General features: G+C 36.8%; 3 protein-coding genes and 2 pseudogenes across 3 annotated transcripts; 1 reads left to right on the top strand and 4 right to left on the bottom strand.

The window, feature by feature from the left end:
• Positions 1–3: 3 nt before the first annotated feature.
• LOC120208079 lies at positions 4–811 on the bottom strand. The gene has a single exon (XM_039207435.1). The coding sequence runs from the start codon at positions 750–752 to the stop codon at positions 81–83; it is 672 nt and encodes a 223-aa protein (XP_039063366.1). The 5' UTR covers positions 753–811; the 3' UTR covers positions 4–80.
• A 1,839-nt stretch (positions 812–2,650) lies between these two features.
• On the bottom strand, positions 2,651–3,259 carry LOC120208093 (annotated as a pseudogene).
• LOC120208091 (proline iminopeptidase-like) lies at positions 3,087–7,546 on the bottom strand. The gene is given in 10 exon segments (XM_039207450.1): positions 3,087–3,898; positions 3,995–4,120; positions 5,376–5,483; positions 5,740–5,808; positions 5,889–5,961; positions 6,056–6,156; positions 6,245–6,481; positions 6,609–6,782; positions 6,869–7,005; positions 7,201–7,546. Coding segments are annotated over 10 exon segments (1,551 nt in total). The 5' UTR covers positions 7,532–7,546; the 3' UTR covers positions 3,087–3,703.
• A 1,499-nt stretch (positions 7,547–9,045) lies between these two features.
• On the bottom strand, positions 9,046–10,198 carry LOC120208092 (WRKY transcription factor 22-like). The gene is made up of 3 exons (XM_039207451.1): positions 9,789–10,198; positions 9,575–9,685; positions 9,046–9,435 (listed from the first exon to the last, which is right to left on the bottom strand). Exons 1-3 carry the CDS (start codon positions 10,196–10,198, stop codon positions 9,126–9,128), a joined length of 831 nt encoding a protein of 276 aa, XP_039063382.1. The 3' UTR covers positions 9,046–9,125.
• A 1,751-nt stretch (positions 10,199–11,949) lies between these two features.
• LOC120208062 lies at positions 11,950–14,433 on the top strand (annotated as a pseudogene).
• The last annotated feature ends 1,379 nt before the right edge of the window (positions 14,434–15,812 follow it).

Raw genomic sequence — 15,812 nt, 5'->3', positions numbered from 1 at the left:
CACCTATCCATCATTATTATCTATGCACATCATATCTATATATGTATGTATGTATACTACATGGCAAAAACAGCTTGAACCTAGAGATCAACCTTTCGCTTGCACTTCTGCCCGTGAATTGCTTGACTGGTGATGTTAACTGTAAAGGTGCAATTCATCTTCACCGTAACATGCGTCTTTACAATGCTCAGCATATTGATCCTTCCTCTAATTCTCGAGTAGCTACTCATGGTCAACGTCCTCGAACCAACATCCGCAACCAGATTCGGACTGGCCAACAACCGATCCGTCACGATATCGACACTAATATTCATCTGCATCGTGCGTCGGGCCTTTGCGCTTCCCCCGGGGCCTCGGGCGTCCCCGACAACGGTGCCATAGTAGTAAAGAGTCGTGGTGGTGTTCCTGTACTTGAACGACGCTATGTTGGGATTTTTGACCGAAACATCGGCCATTAAGGATATGTTGGACCCTGGTCTAGGAATCGGAACTGTGCTCGTACCATTGATTAGCTCCAGGTTTGTAATTGAAACGCCGTTCAATTTGATGATCGGATCCTTGACTCGGAACACCGTGAAGATCAAGACTGTGATGACCACGGCTAGGATGATGATTAGAGCAGCGATGCAGCTGCAGCATTTGATGAATTTCTTGCGTTTGACCTTTTTGAACTGCGAAGCGGCTTCTCCGTCGTCGCTGCTTCGAGTGTTGGCGGCGGGTGCCAGAGGCCGTGCTTCGTTTCTTCCCACCATGGCAAAGGAAAATGATGGGGTGATCGGCTCAGGCCATTTGGGGGTTTTATAATATTTTAGTTACGTGAGTGGAAATTAAGTGGTATACTTTTGTTTGTTTCAAATGATTCTACCTGTTAAACATGTTTTTTTTATTACCTAAGGTTTCCAAAAGATCCCTTCATAATTAAAACCTAAAAAAATTTCTCCAAAAAAATTTTCTCGAACAACTGACATTTTAACAATCTTTAAAAAATAATAATATAACTTCTCACGGACTCATCACACGACATGTTAGAACTGAACTTATTAACAATCGATTATATTTATTATGTCTATCAACTTACAAGAGTTCATACGTTTGACATTAATACTAAAATTTTGCCATCGACATTAATCTGAAGAGTGCATTATCTCGTGAATTAATTTCTTCTAAAATATTATCTCGAAAGTTTTGCCTATTGAATGTTGATGGAAAAATTAGTAGTTTAAATACTAAAGTGAAATAAAACGAAGTTTAAATGTTGAATTCTAAAAATCAATACAATTCAAGGCTTAAATAGTATTTCTTTTTTCAGCAATCTTAAAATACATAACTAACAAAGAGTAAAATACACAAATAATTTCCGATTATACGACGTTCTATTATTAAATATTTAACTATTAAAAAATATGAAATAACCTTCCAATTATAAAATATTACTTTATAAATTGATCATTCGATTATTAACACGTTTTTAACTCATTTTTTTGTTAAAAATTAAAATTTTTACAAACTTGACATTAATTTACTGATTGAAATATGATAAAATTTAATCTCATAATCATTTAAGTCATACAACCATTTGAAATTCTAAAATTAAATATTATTATATCTCAATTAATAAATTATCATTTAATTTAAATAACTACTAAATTTTAACGAAAAAATGAATTTAAAATATAAAAATAATTAATTGATTATTTCAAATAACTTTTCGATACTCCAAAATTTAACAAAATAGTATAATCTAAAAGATCAACAAAATATCACTTTAAAGTCAACAAAATATCACTTTACAATCGTGAAATGTACTTTACCCTTAAATAAAAAAGCTTTTCAACGATGCCAAAATGTTAGTGATACCAACACTTGAAACAAGTTTGGAATTCAACGGACAATATCCCACGGCATTGACGATTAATTAACCTCATCATCATCATCATCATCATACATGATTCCGAGTGATCCAACCACCACTCACATCTTCTTCGTATTTTTGCGTGAATTAATTTCCTTTCTTTTTGCTATATATTTCGACATTTGGCATGAAAAATGGACAAATGAATTAAACTAACAAAATTTGAACAATAAATAATTAGAGGGAACTAAATTTAAAAAAAAAATCATTTGAATTATCGAATTTTATTAGAGCCGACTTCATAGAAGCCGCCCTTCGATGAAGAGAGTATCAATTTAGAGTTGGCCATTTATCCAACCCAATGACCACTTAGGTTCTTAACCCTGAGATCGTGGGATCGAGTCCCATAGAGGATATTTCATAATTTGGAGGTCTCCTACGAAAACTGCTCTCAACCTAATGTTGGAGCACCCTATTATCTTACCTCCCCTTACCCCATTATATATAAGAACAAGGGACAATGACCACTTAGGGTACCTTCTTCCTAATCAAGCTTCTAGATGAATTTTGTGTTCGTATTACAAAGTTGTTGTATTCTCTTCTCCTTGTTCTGTTTGTTAAGGTTTAACTGATGTCTGATAAAAAAAATTGCCATCAACTCTGTTCAGCAATATGGCAGAGGATACCGTATTAAAAGAAACAACTAAATACTTCCATTCGTCCTTCATATTACTGCATAGCTAGAGGGGAAAGCATACAAGTTTTTCAGCAAACTATGAGTATGTGTGTGAGAGAGAGAGACATGATAATTAATTTACTTCAAAAGATGTCACTAAGAGCAGGAAGCTTGATCTCCCCCTTCTTAGAAAGAGGGATAGTGGAGTTCCCTATGATGGGAAGATCGACGGTAAGACCAACCCCCAATTCATAGTCAATATCCCAATCTCCGCCAATATCCCTTGCCAAGCTTAACAAGATGTTATACGGCACCTTCATGGCCACGCCCAGCATCGTCGTGTCGTCGGCTTTCAACGACCCCGGGTCTGGTATTGTCCCCGATGATATCTCTCTGTTTCCCAACACAAACGGTCAAAATCAATTCCCAAGAAAAAGGAAAAGATCAAAAAGAGGGGATCATCAAACAAACCTTCCGGCACTTTTGAAAGTGTAAGAGATCTCACAAATGGGGATGGAATGACTGTAGGGGTTGTTCACGGAGACTTTAGCCAGATACTCGATGTTCTAACGGCTCACGTGTTTCAGATCAACATCGGTAACATCGGCTTCTGGCTTCTTTATGTCGGCCACCTTCTCCGCCACGAAGTTCTTAGCTTTGTCCACCAACTGCGACATTCCTGTACCAGGTAACTCGAAGTGTTGTAGATTTTGGATAGGTTGATGATCTGACGATGATGTCTGAGTTCCCAGGTTGTTAGTTGTTTTTTTTTATATGGGGGCGGGAGGCATCTGGGTTCGTGCCACGTGTATTTGGGACTGGATTGCTGGATCTGTTTACAGGAAACACGTACGAGAGAGGATGGATATCTCTGGTTCTATCCTTTTCCTATTTAATTCTTTCTTTAACATGTCACACGTTTTGTGGTAACTCTAAAAGGAGGTGGCATTTTCCATTGTTGATAAGCTTTTCAGAGGGTATTCTTTTAATATAAAACTTAAACAATATAATTGTCTTTACCGTTCACTGGTTCAAAACCCTAATCCAGTCTGATCGACTCAGTAGTCTCAAAGAAATTGAACAAGTTCACTTGTTCTGCAACTAAAACATAAAGGTAATACAACCACGTTATCTGTTGCTCAACAATGCACACAGTCAAGGCTCTGACTAGGAACTCAGAACAAAGGCTTCTTTCCGTTGAGCATCCCCATTAAGTGATCAAAAACTTGCCCACCTGCATCGCGTAGCCCTGAATGCATGTATTCATTAGTTACCCATAACCTTATTCCTGCTATCTGAGAAGCTGTTTCCATCACCAGCTTGAAGTTGACATACATATCCTCGTAATATACGGCAGCCGCTACCGGTACCTGCTTGCATTTTCCATAATTAGTAAAAGCATTACTACCTGATTCCAGATGAAGTTTGCAGAAGGAAAAAAAATGCGGATACTATCGTCTTCGTACCTTGTTATCTTTCAATGCAGTGATATTGTACAGTGGAGGCCAATCTTCCTTCTCAGCCAATATATGAGTGGCCTCTTTGAAAGGCCTCAAAGCTTCACTTTCATCAAACATCCATGGATATATCATCTGCGGAAATTTAAAACCACATGCATCAACTAGCAGCTTAATTTCTTTGACAAAACCATCGCAGAAAACTGCACTCGGAAACTTGATTTGTAGGCCACAAACTACACCTTAATTGTCCAGAGCCATAACAGTCGTAGAAGATTTGAGGTAAATATTCAATTTTATAATATCATCACCACTCTGATTCTTCGAAATGCAAGGGGATACAATGTTCACTTTAACTTATGCATCAACTTAGAAAAGGTTTAAATGTTTGACATTATTTAAAAAATAAGAAAGACTCGCAATAACATATAATTATTACCTCAACAGCTATTTGGTTTACTAAATACACGGGAGTCGATAACAGTCGTAGAAGATTTGAGGTAAATATTCAATTTTATAATTCATCACACTCTGATTCTTCGAAATGCAAGGGGATACAATGTTCACTTTAACTTAGCATCAAACTTAGAAAAGGTTTAAATGTTTGACATTATTTAAAAAATAAGAAAGACTCGCAATAACATATAATTATTACCTCAACAGCTATTTGGTTTACTAAATACACGGGAGTCGAGGTATCCGATATGTCAGTGCTAGTCTCTAAAACTGACCAAGATATCTACAGTGCCAGCATTGCCTGCATGCCTGGAAGTTGAAACAAGCAAGCAATGGAGCCTCACTCTGTTATGAAATGGATGTAGATGATAGAAGGGGAAGTCTCACATGCGGCAACCTTAATATACGGCTAAGGAAATGCGCTACCGATTTTATTATTATTTTTTAACATTTCCAGTAAAACATTACCGGAAACATTATTATTTCTACCGGTTTGGTTAACATATCTAGTAAAGTGCTACCTAAAATATTATTTTTTTCTACCAGTTTTGTTATTATTGGGCACTTTACCAAAAATGTCAAAAATCATTAATGTTTTAGGTAGAAATAATAATGTTTCCGGTAATTTTTTTACCGGAAATGTTAAAAAAAATAATAGCAAAACCGATAGTGCCTTTCCTTAGCCGTATATTAAGGCTGCCGCACGGTAGAATTTCCCATGAAAGAAAGGTATACAAATATCTCCTATGTCTAGGTGAATCTGCTGGGTTTTAACTTATTTGAAACTAAATCACAAAAGGAACCGGGTTTTCAAAAAAAAGGTTTGAGCTTGCTTACAGATCTTCACTTCAAGCCTACTGATTATTTATCAAATAAACTTAAATATTTTAATGTAAGTTTGTAGTTAGTCATCCAGAAAGTACGATAGTATTACTTCCCCCGTAAAAAGTACGGGGCGTCCTTCTTTTGCAGCCTTGATTGCATTGAATTTGTTATCATGATCAGCCCTTACTCTATGAGCAGACCACCGCGAGGAAGCACCCTTTAGAACACAACATAATTAGGATAAAGTTCAAATAGCAACCTAATTGATACAAAGGATTAGCTTGTCTGAATAAATGTGCATTTGCAACTTAAGCTAAATCCAACTTGTCAAGATTTTGCTAGGTGAAAATTGTTTAACCAACAACCACAAACACTTTCACATTTTTTTTCCAATTCTTAGAGGTCATGCTCAACTTTACAAACTATCCCATTAAACACAAGAAAGCAACAGTCTATAGAACATGGAAGCTTACCTGACAATATATTGACTCATGGAGAATTGCATAAAGTGGATTTGTACCAAAAGACACCCATGTTTCATACTGCGTGTAAATGAATTTAGATATATCCATTAGATAGAACCTCAATTTGTGATCAATAAGGGGAAACTGGTTTTCCTTACAGCATTTAAAAAGTATGAGCTAATCTGCTTAGGTGCTCCTGGAACTAAAATTGGATCCCAGACCCTCTCAAACCTGAAAGATGAAAACTAAAATATAATATGTTGCACAGCATTAATTTACAAGTTCTGAAGGATGGAACTAAAACGTATGAATTACAATGTCTTACAGATAATGCAATCGTTCAAAACCTGCGCTTGATCCTAAACCGGATAAACCAAGAAATTGCAGCCCCCTGGGGGTTAAGATTCCCCCAGATGGAAGTTGTACCTGCAGAACAAGGAAACTTGAAGAAATGTTTAAGATAAGATTTTAGCTTTTAGGTAGGATGACAATATCAAATGAGGAAGACCATCACCCCGCCTCCTTCGGATTCTGCCAGAAAGGTAACAACATCTTGGACAATTTCAATATCCTGAGGGAACCTCTTATAGTATTTTTCATTCTGATGAATAAGCCGTTCAATGCAAGCTCTATAAACAGAATCTGCGGCGCATCCATCTCCAATTGGAGGTATCCCTCCTGTTAGAAGCACTTATTTCAAACCTTGGGGTGCAAAACTCAGATAAGTAACTCCGCAAAAACCACCATAGCTCTACACAATCAAGAAAACAAAGGATAAGATAACAGCATGGTGATATGCAAAATGTAATTAAGCACAAGCACAATAATCAAGAACAGTTATAAAAAAATAATCAAGAACAGAGATTTAACTATAGCACCTGACCTAAAATGGTCCAAGGCTTAGCTTCGGGGACGAGACGAACTCGGATGAATTCAGCGTCGTTGACGATGTTGTCAGCTCGGAAATGTGTCAAGTAATCAGCAAGCTTTTGGGCAGACTTTATTTGCTGCATAGAAGATGGAGTCAAAGGGGTCGATAAACCTGTTCCTCGCTGAAATTGAAAGTGGAAAACATCAAGGGTTTAAAGTATAAACAAGCACCGAGTTTCAAAATAAACATCTTTCCATGAAACCATGCCTGATCCATCAATATAACCCGGAACTCTTCGCATGCTTTAAGTATCCATCCACTGCCTTCAGTTGGTCGAGGGCATTCAAAACCAGGCCCTCCTTGAAGGAATAAAAGGTATGGCATTGACTGCTCTTCTTTCCCAACTGAAATCCAATTCAGCGTTAGACATAACTTAAAAACTTTACAATCAGTTGATTTTCACTTCGGTATACCAACATTGGTTTTTGAGACCCAAGCTAAAATGAAATAGATGTGAACCAAACAGTGATTTATTTAGAAAATAAATTAATTAAACAAGATTGCCTAAATTAAAGTTTAAGGGGAAGTAGTACGATTACCAGCGACGACTTCGCGAGCGAAAACGGATATCTTCGAAGAAGCATCACGATTTTTATAATCGAGAGGGACCATAAATCGGTGGTCCCGGAGTCGGAGGTCTGGCACCGAGAACCAGTTCCCGGCGACGTGTTCCGGCGTTGAATGACTAGTGGCGTCGGATTTGGACACGGACATGGTGGCGATTGCACGAGTTGAAGTCCGGCGTAGAAGAAAGCGGCGGAGACTTGCGGATTGGAGTGGCGAGAGAGTCGGGAAGATAGATGATGAGAAAGACAAGTTCAAACAAAAGAGGGGCTTTATCAAGGAAGGAGACGCGTGAATTTTCAACATTTTCAGTATAGTTAAGGCTGCGATGCATAGAATTTTTAACTCATAAGGAATGACACGTGGGTTTGAGTTGGATTTTTTTCATAAACTTAAGCCGTTGGATGCCAAGACTTACATGATTACTTCAGATCTTAACCCTTGATGGAAACTGAACATGCCTGCTAGAAAAATGAACACTACACCACTCAAAGCACTCAGTACTCATCCGTCTTCTTAAACTCCAGCGGTCTTACTACCTCCTCCACCGTCAACTCCGCGCAGGAGTTAATCTTACGCCACCATCGCCGCCTCCACAAGTGGATGAGTTCAGATCCTCCTCGAAATCCCGCGCGAAGAAATCGGTTGCCGCGTTGAATTCGCCATCACAGTGCTCGATGAAATGCTTCAACCATTATCCGATGTTCGACCTGATGATGTTACTGGGGATATTATTTTTTATGGGTTTTCGAATAGAAGTAGAATAGGAGTGGACTTGATTGAGGAAGAACTCATTAAGTTGGTTTTACAACTTGGGATGCATGGTGTTTTTCCAAATACAAATTGGCTAACCCATTTGATTTCTAAGTCATGTAGAAGGGTGAAATTCAATCAAGCTTGCAACTTGTTGAATGAACTGCCAAGACTGCAAGCGCCCCTTGAAACTCCTCCTTTCAATGCACGTTTGACCGGTTTAGGGAGATGTAGAGATGTTAATGGGAAGAATCTCAATGCTAAAAGGCAATGTGATTACTTACACTACTCTAATTACTGCTTTCTATAATTGATTGATCTGTTTGCTCAAATGTTGTGAAGCGAATACTCCGCTGATGTTACCATTTACCATAACTCGATCTATGGTCTATGCAGTCAGGCGGATGGATGATGCGGACAGTGTTTTGTTGAAGTTTAAACTAGGTGGCTTCTGCCCTGACATTGTATGCTATGATGCTCTTCTTAATGAAGATTCTAACAGAATGAAAACAATATAAAAGCTTCAAACAAGGAAACAAGGTTTCTGCCTCGACTGCATGAAATGGCTGCGAGATAAAGTTCGTGTTATCAGATTGTTTAGTGTGATGAGCCAATCACCGTCATCTGGAAATGAAAGAAACCAGAAATTGCTCCTTGTAACTAAGAAATCAAGAACCTATACAAGGAAGGTAATCGAAGAGATAATGATGCTGATGAATTAGTGATCAATTTCTCACTTTATTTGTATCTGAAAAATACTAAATACAAGTTCATAAAAGTAATACTTCTCCTAACTCTAGCTTTTTTTTGTTGTTGTTGAAATCCTAACTCTGTAGCTAACTTACCAGAAACAGGGAACTATTTTCCTGGACTCGTTAATGGAATCCTATAAGGTACTGAAATAGTAAAATAAATGCGTTGTTGGCTTTAGATTCTAGCATATCACAAAGATACGGTTCCAGGGAGATATTTACAGGCCAACGGCGGCAGTAGCTGCATTGTTGGCAATCCAATGGAGGTCAAAACTTGGCTGAAAACTATCAGAAAGGCAAATTACGGTAACCGTGTCAGCGAGTCCTTTTAAACCGTCGAAGAAATCATCGCTCACTGCTGTGTCCGACATCACAAAATCATCTTCCCCTTCATCTTAAACCAAATCCTCTCTGCTCCCCACCTTTGTACTACTTTGATCCACAAGCTCTTCATCCACGGAGGTCGCCGGAGACGAGCTGCTGGAAGGTTTGGCTGATGACGGTTTGATGGAATTACCGGCAGTGACAGTTTGTGGGTTCAAAGGCTTCTGACGAATGCTGCGGGCGAGTGAATTGCGGTGCGCCGGAGCAGGGTGGTTATGTTCAGCTGTGTATGTGACTATGAACATGGACGGGTCGGATCTGTTTCGTTCCACTTGTTTTCTGGCCAAACATCCCTTTGAAGTGCTGCATTTGTAATAGCCCCTGTTATTCATCGAAGAAACAAACAATCGAACTTTAATCAAAATATCCAATCAAAGAGAAAAAAAACAAGCTTTTTACAAATCCAACATGAAAACAGACAAATTGACATGGTTTTGTCCTCCTTTGTAAAAGAGTTCACCTTGGATATGGAGAGCCTTTGATGGGTTTCTGACCATATTTTCTCCATGCCCACACATCTGAAGAGAGCCCTTCAGCAGGGACTTCGCAAACCTTTTTTAGCTGGTTCTTTCTGTTATAATGCGAATCAAACAACTTCAATAAAATCGGGGGGAAACTGGGAAATTTCCCGAGATGGGTTTCCGAAATTATCTAATTGATAATTTTTAATTTACCTTCTTTTAGATCGAAAATTATTAGAATTGGCAGTTGCAGAATTGTTACTGGCTGCCGTAATAACGCCAGTAACAGAGCCAGCGTTAGAATGCTTTGGTTGTTGTTGTTCTTTGGACGAGTCGATAGAAGAAAGCAAAGATAAAATCGTGATTTGCGGTGAAAGCGGCTGAGATTTGGGGAAGAAAGATTTGTATAGTTCATGCAAATCTTCCATGGAATTTCTAGCTTCGAACTGGTTTGGAGTAGACAAAGCATGACCCTGAAAAGCTTCTTGACCACCAAACGAAGAAAAGCAAGACCGAGGGCACATATCCGCCATAAAATAAAAGGTTGCAGAACCAATGGTGCCTGTTGTCGCGACGGCGGCGCAGCCTCTGACTACCGCATGCAAATCCCAATCAACATCCATGAGATGAGTATCGTTTTCTCTCTGTTCCTGAATCCGCAGTTGAGCTGATTCCTCTACCGAGTAACTGGTAAAAAAACAGGGAGGAAGAAAAGACAAAACAAGGCGCTGACTTTTTAATATAGATTGTGTCAGAGTGGAATTTTGAAATTATGTACTTATATTGTTAATTAAGATGAATGTTTAAGCTACCTTAGTTTAATTTAAGACTAAAGAATAATAAAAAAAAGAATACAATCGATATTATAAAAATTATAATATTTCTAGTTGGATGAAATTTAAAATATTATTTTTTAATATTTTTCAGTTATATATCTTTTTTATAATATTTTTTATTGATAACAAAAAATATATATAATTTGTCCTAATACTATAATAATTTTCACCATTCTAATACTAATTACATTTGCCCTATATATTATAATGGAACATTTGGTTAGGGATGGACATAGGATCCGAACCCAACAGGTTTCGATCCGACCTGATCTGGTCGGTTTTTTTAAAAAAATTGGGTTCGGGACGGGTCGTGTTTTTTTAAATATGATGTTCAGGTTAGATTGGATTCGGATTTAGGATTAAAATACCTGACCCGAAAAATATAATTTTACCTTATATAATTAAGAATAATTATAATAATACATCTATATATATTACTTTTTCCAATTAAATCACTGTTTTTATTGAATAAAAATAATATTTTTTTATTATTTTGGGTCGGGTCGGATTGAGTTCAAATTTTATCTCAAAAATTCAAGTTGGATGATGGGTATATATTTTTCGGGTTGACCAAAACTCGACCCAAAGCCGGGATTCATCCCTACATTTGGTGGTACGTAGAATGTAACATTATTTGACGTTCCACTAAAAATATCAGATATTTTGTTTGATATTTTTAACATGAATGTAATATTATATTATTTGGCGGGTGGAATATAATATTATTTAAATATACATTTTATCAAATTGTATATATATATATATATTTTTAACAAGATAAACTTAACATAATATTTTGTTTGAATAATACGCGGCTATTACAAAGTATTATATGTTCGAAATATTTTTTAACCATTAACAATATACATAAAATTATAAACATAATTATTTAAATTCGAATCTGATATTCACTTTTATGATCGAGGATTCGAGGTTTTCAATAAATTCACCTTCTTATATATAAAAAAGAGGGTGGGAATGCAAGAAAATAAATTGGGCCCATCAGTTATTTTATGCAGGTTTTGTTGGCCCAATAACCCAAGCATTTTAGAGATTATTTTCATTTTTCTCAAGAAAGAGAGAACAATTCTTTTACATCCCTTTCTTCTCCGTCTTAATCTTTTCGTATTCAAAAGCAAAACGATCAGAGAATTTACTGTCAAAGAAAATGTGGCTGCCTTTCATAAACCCTAGCCCAGATGATTCTCTAATGTTCGTTTTCTTTATTTTTCTTATCAACATTCCTTCTCGCGTTCCTTTCTGTTTTCGTAAATTTCTTATGTTTTCTTTCTTAGTGTGGTGTTGCTGTTCTAGTGTACGCAGATCGAAGAATTTAAACACTGCATCAGAAATTTTCGTTTAGAAAAAAAATATTCATCGAATTCAAATTCAAATTTTCGTGTTTAAGTTCATTGTTACCATTACCGGTTCAAAATCCGGTGTTTATTCGATTTTATTTCCTAATTAGAAACGTGCACGTGCCGCACGTGAGCTCGGTTGATTTCCCGCCTTCGTGGCTCGTTTTACAATTTTATTTTTCGAATTCCGCTCCAATTTTCTCCCCGATAAAAATGGAAGAGGAGCGAGAATTTAAAATGAGAATTTAGAGAGCAGCCAAGTAGTCCGAGAGAGAAACCGGAGAAATGACCGCAGACAACTCGTTTTCCAAAACCATATGCTCTATCTGCTACGAAGATCTGAAACCCATCGTCGAAGATCTCCAATCCATCTCCATTTGCGGCCATGTCTTCCACGAGCTTTGGTTAGTATTTATACACACGTTTCTCTGTTAACATTCAAATCGATTTATATTAAAACGTCGTTCCCCCCCTCCTTTTGGAACCGTATAGCTTGCAGCAGTGGTTTGAATACTGTTCGAGTTCTACGAAGAAGTACAATTGCCCTGTCTGCAAGCAGACATGTATTAGGCACAATGCGACTCGTCTTTATTTCCAATCAGTTGGAGATCAAACCCAATCGTTATGTTCCCAAAAATTGATCGATCGCGAGGAAGATGCCGAGTCATTACGCATCGAAGTGAAAAGGTTGCTAGTCAAAGTTTCCGGACTTGGTTCAGCTTTGGAACGTCAAGAGAAGGAACAAATTCACATCAACGAGGAGGTACATCTTGGCTCCCTTTTTGTATAAATTAAAATGGATTTAGAATTGAATTTTTCAATTTTTCAAATAATGTGTCTTCTGGTGTTTTAGCTGTGTCTTTGCAAGGAGCAGAAGAAGCGCGAAATGGCCTTGAAAAATGAGGCCTTAAGAGAAAAGGCGTCCATTCAACAAAAGCTCAGTTCTAAATCAGAGGTGACTATCATGTATACCATTAGAGAAAAAAAATTCTTTTACTGATACATTTAAGTGATATTGAATAAATTTTATTGGGTGGTTGTAATCTAGGAGCTTAGTAAATCAAATTCGGAATGTTCAAGGCTGGAGCAAAGGAATTTGGCACTAGCCAAGGAACTTGCTGTACTAAAATTGTGAGTTCATTTATCGTTTTGCTACTTTTATGTCAAAATGCCAATCAAGCCGTTTATGAAATACTACAGTCATATTAACTCAAAACACTCTAACTAAACCCAAAACAATTTCATTCCTAAACCATGGGTTGTCTCCTTTAGCCCCATGGAGTGTCTTTTCCATAATCCTTCAAACCTCCTCGCATCTTTCTTTCATATTATGTTTTAATTAGTGGTGTTTGCTGCTTATTTGTTTCTACGGTTTATGATAGAGTGGCAGATTTGGACCTGGAGCAAGATGAGATGTTAAAGCTTGCCTCTGTAGGTAATGAAGGGAGCAGCCAAGATGTTGTAGATAATCTTATTAGGTCATTGTCCTGTAATAAAAAGTAAGTTGGTTACCTTCACTGAAGTAGTCTATATGCTTATCTTTTTCAATCTATATTGTAGAAATCTAGCTGTGTTTTCTAACGAACTTTATATTTTCAATTAATTTTTTCTTGGTTAATTTGCTTATAAGATTTATCAATACATTTTGGAAGTTTAATAATGCTCATCATTGATTCTCGCTTGGCTATTGCCTATGAGCATGCATTCACTATAGGATGATTCTAATTTTTCCTCATAGTGGAGGAAAGCACTATCATATCCTATGCATCTCAAACACTGAAATATGTATTGGGTCATTGGATGGTGGTAGGCTAGTGGTTGGAACAAAAAGATAGTGGGGAATTATGATAGCATATCCACTCATCTTTCTCTTGACATCCAATTCCAAATGCACAGATATCGAAATGAGGAAAGAAAGATTGGTTTGTCCTGATGTTCTGGATTTGTTGTGATATTGGACATACTTTTTATTATTAATAACGACTTAAATTGCAGTAATTATCTTTTCCATTTTATTTTTATTACGGATCAGTCATATTTACTTGTTCACTTTAAGTTTTGACAATTCTTGAACTTCAACAGGAGTTATAAAGAATTGATGGCTAAGTGCAATCTTCTTGGTAGAGGTGAAGCTCGTTTGTAGAAGAAACTTGATAAAGCGAAAGCAAAGATAGACAAATTGAAAGTGAGTCTTCCATGAATAATTATGAATATCTTGTTCCATTACTTGTATCATATTACTGAAAAGTTCTGTTTTATTTTTTCATCAGAAAAGAGTCCAGGAACTGGATACACTGATTGAAGTGAAAGATAATGAAGTATTGAGGACTCTTAAAGCTTCTAAGACTGATGGTGAAGGGGTTGTTTTGATCGTGGATGGCAATTCTGATTCTTCAAATGCCAAAAATTCTTCAAAAGAACAGCTGATGCAAAGACCTGTTTTACCTTCAAATAACTTAGATGAAACACGGTAAAATAAGACTCCTATTCATTGTTAACCTGCCATCTAAGTCAAATGAGACGGCAGACTGATTATAGTTGATACCGAATTGCCATATAAAGAAGGGTGTCAAGGTCCACAAACCAATGGAGCAATTGGTTGAAACTCTTTGTTGACACTTCATTGGCCAGAGCCCAGAGTTCAAGCCCTGCTAATAAGTAACATAGTATCTAGGGTTCTAGTTGTATGCACAGGATTCTAGTTGGTTTCATTTATGGAATTGCATTCTGTTTAGGCTTGATAATTCTTATAGCATGATAGGGTAAACAATCAATCAGCTTAGACAATCCCCTAGGTTTTATCTTGTAGCATGAAAAACATATAGGTGTAGAAAGCTTAAAAATCTCATATTGCTATGTTTTAATGCAGCCAGCTGGAACTACTTGTGTGAATAATGCAACAAAGCCGAATGTAATTTGATCTTGTTTTATGGGTATGATGACGTGGGGTCTGTTGTTTATTTTCATGTTAATGAATTGGCCTACAGCGTAAAACACGGGAGCATGTGGGCTGTTGCCACTGGCTAGTATCATGAACTAGTTGGTTATGCTGTCCTGAACTTTCGGCTGGGCTCCTAAGTTTGACACGAGTCACGCCATGATTCGGTTGTTAAGTTAGATTGAAACACGGGTTACGCACTTTAGTGTTGCAAGAATTTCGATGGCCTTTACAGGGGCAGGTTTTGAAAAATGTAACTGGTGGTCCTGTGCTGAAACAATGTCTGTTTTGCTGTGCCTGAAATGCATGGTGGTGGGCTTTCCAAATTTTCATCGAAAACTCGTGGTTTGATTCTTTCTCTAGATTCGGACATTTGGATTTGGTTTGTCATTGAGATTAGTTATAGACCACGTATTGTTATAAAGACAATTGACGATTCCAGAACAAATGTTGAGGTTTAAAAAGAGGGTAAGGAAAAAAAAGATGTCGATAGTGATAGCTTGTTGAGAACATGGTTGAAGAATGTAGAAGATTATTAGTTACGACTTACGACTCTACATGTTACTTTTTTTTTAAAAAAAAAAAGGTTATTTAATTCTATGTTCTAAAGTATTTTTAAGTAATTCAATACCATATACTAATGGCTGCCCCCAGATTCACTTGAGAATTTTTTTGCTTTTAAATTAATGAGTGATTTTTACGGTAGAAGAAAATGTTGTTTTTTCTATGACTTATGTGAACGTGAATTTAAATAATTATCTTTTTTTTTTGCTCTCTAGTTCTAAGGTTTTGTTTTGATTTATTTGGATCGACTTGGGTTGCACACTTAATTTTGATGGTTGAGTCTTTCAATGGGGATTTTTTGTATACACAAAAAATTGAATATGATATTTTGTTTAAACAGTATTAAGCTGCTTATTACTTGAATCAATCCGAGAAATGGTGGGAGGGCACTGCTTATCAAGCCTTTAACGCCATGGAAGCTGGCAGAGTTGTATCTGAGCACTTGCCTAGGGCCCAGAATTTTTATACTCCATTGTACTTGTAAAAAATTAAATTCATATTAGTTATAAAAGTCTAATTATTTTCAATACTTGTAAATACA

The sequence above is a fragment of the Hibiscus syriacus genome, unplaced genomic scaffold, assembly GCF_006381635.1.
Source record: "Hibiscus syriacus cultivar Baekdansim isolate YM2019G1 unplaced genomic scaffold, ASM638163v2 tig00015910_pilon, whole genome shotgun sequence".
Lineage (NCBI taxonomy): Eukaryota > Viridiplantae > Streptophyta > Magnoliopsida > Malvales > Malvaceae > Hibiscus > Hibiscus syriacus.
Note: the sequence above shows the minus strand (reverse complement) of the source record. Positions and strands in the feature narration are given on the sequence as shown.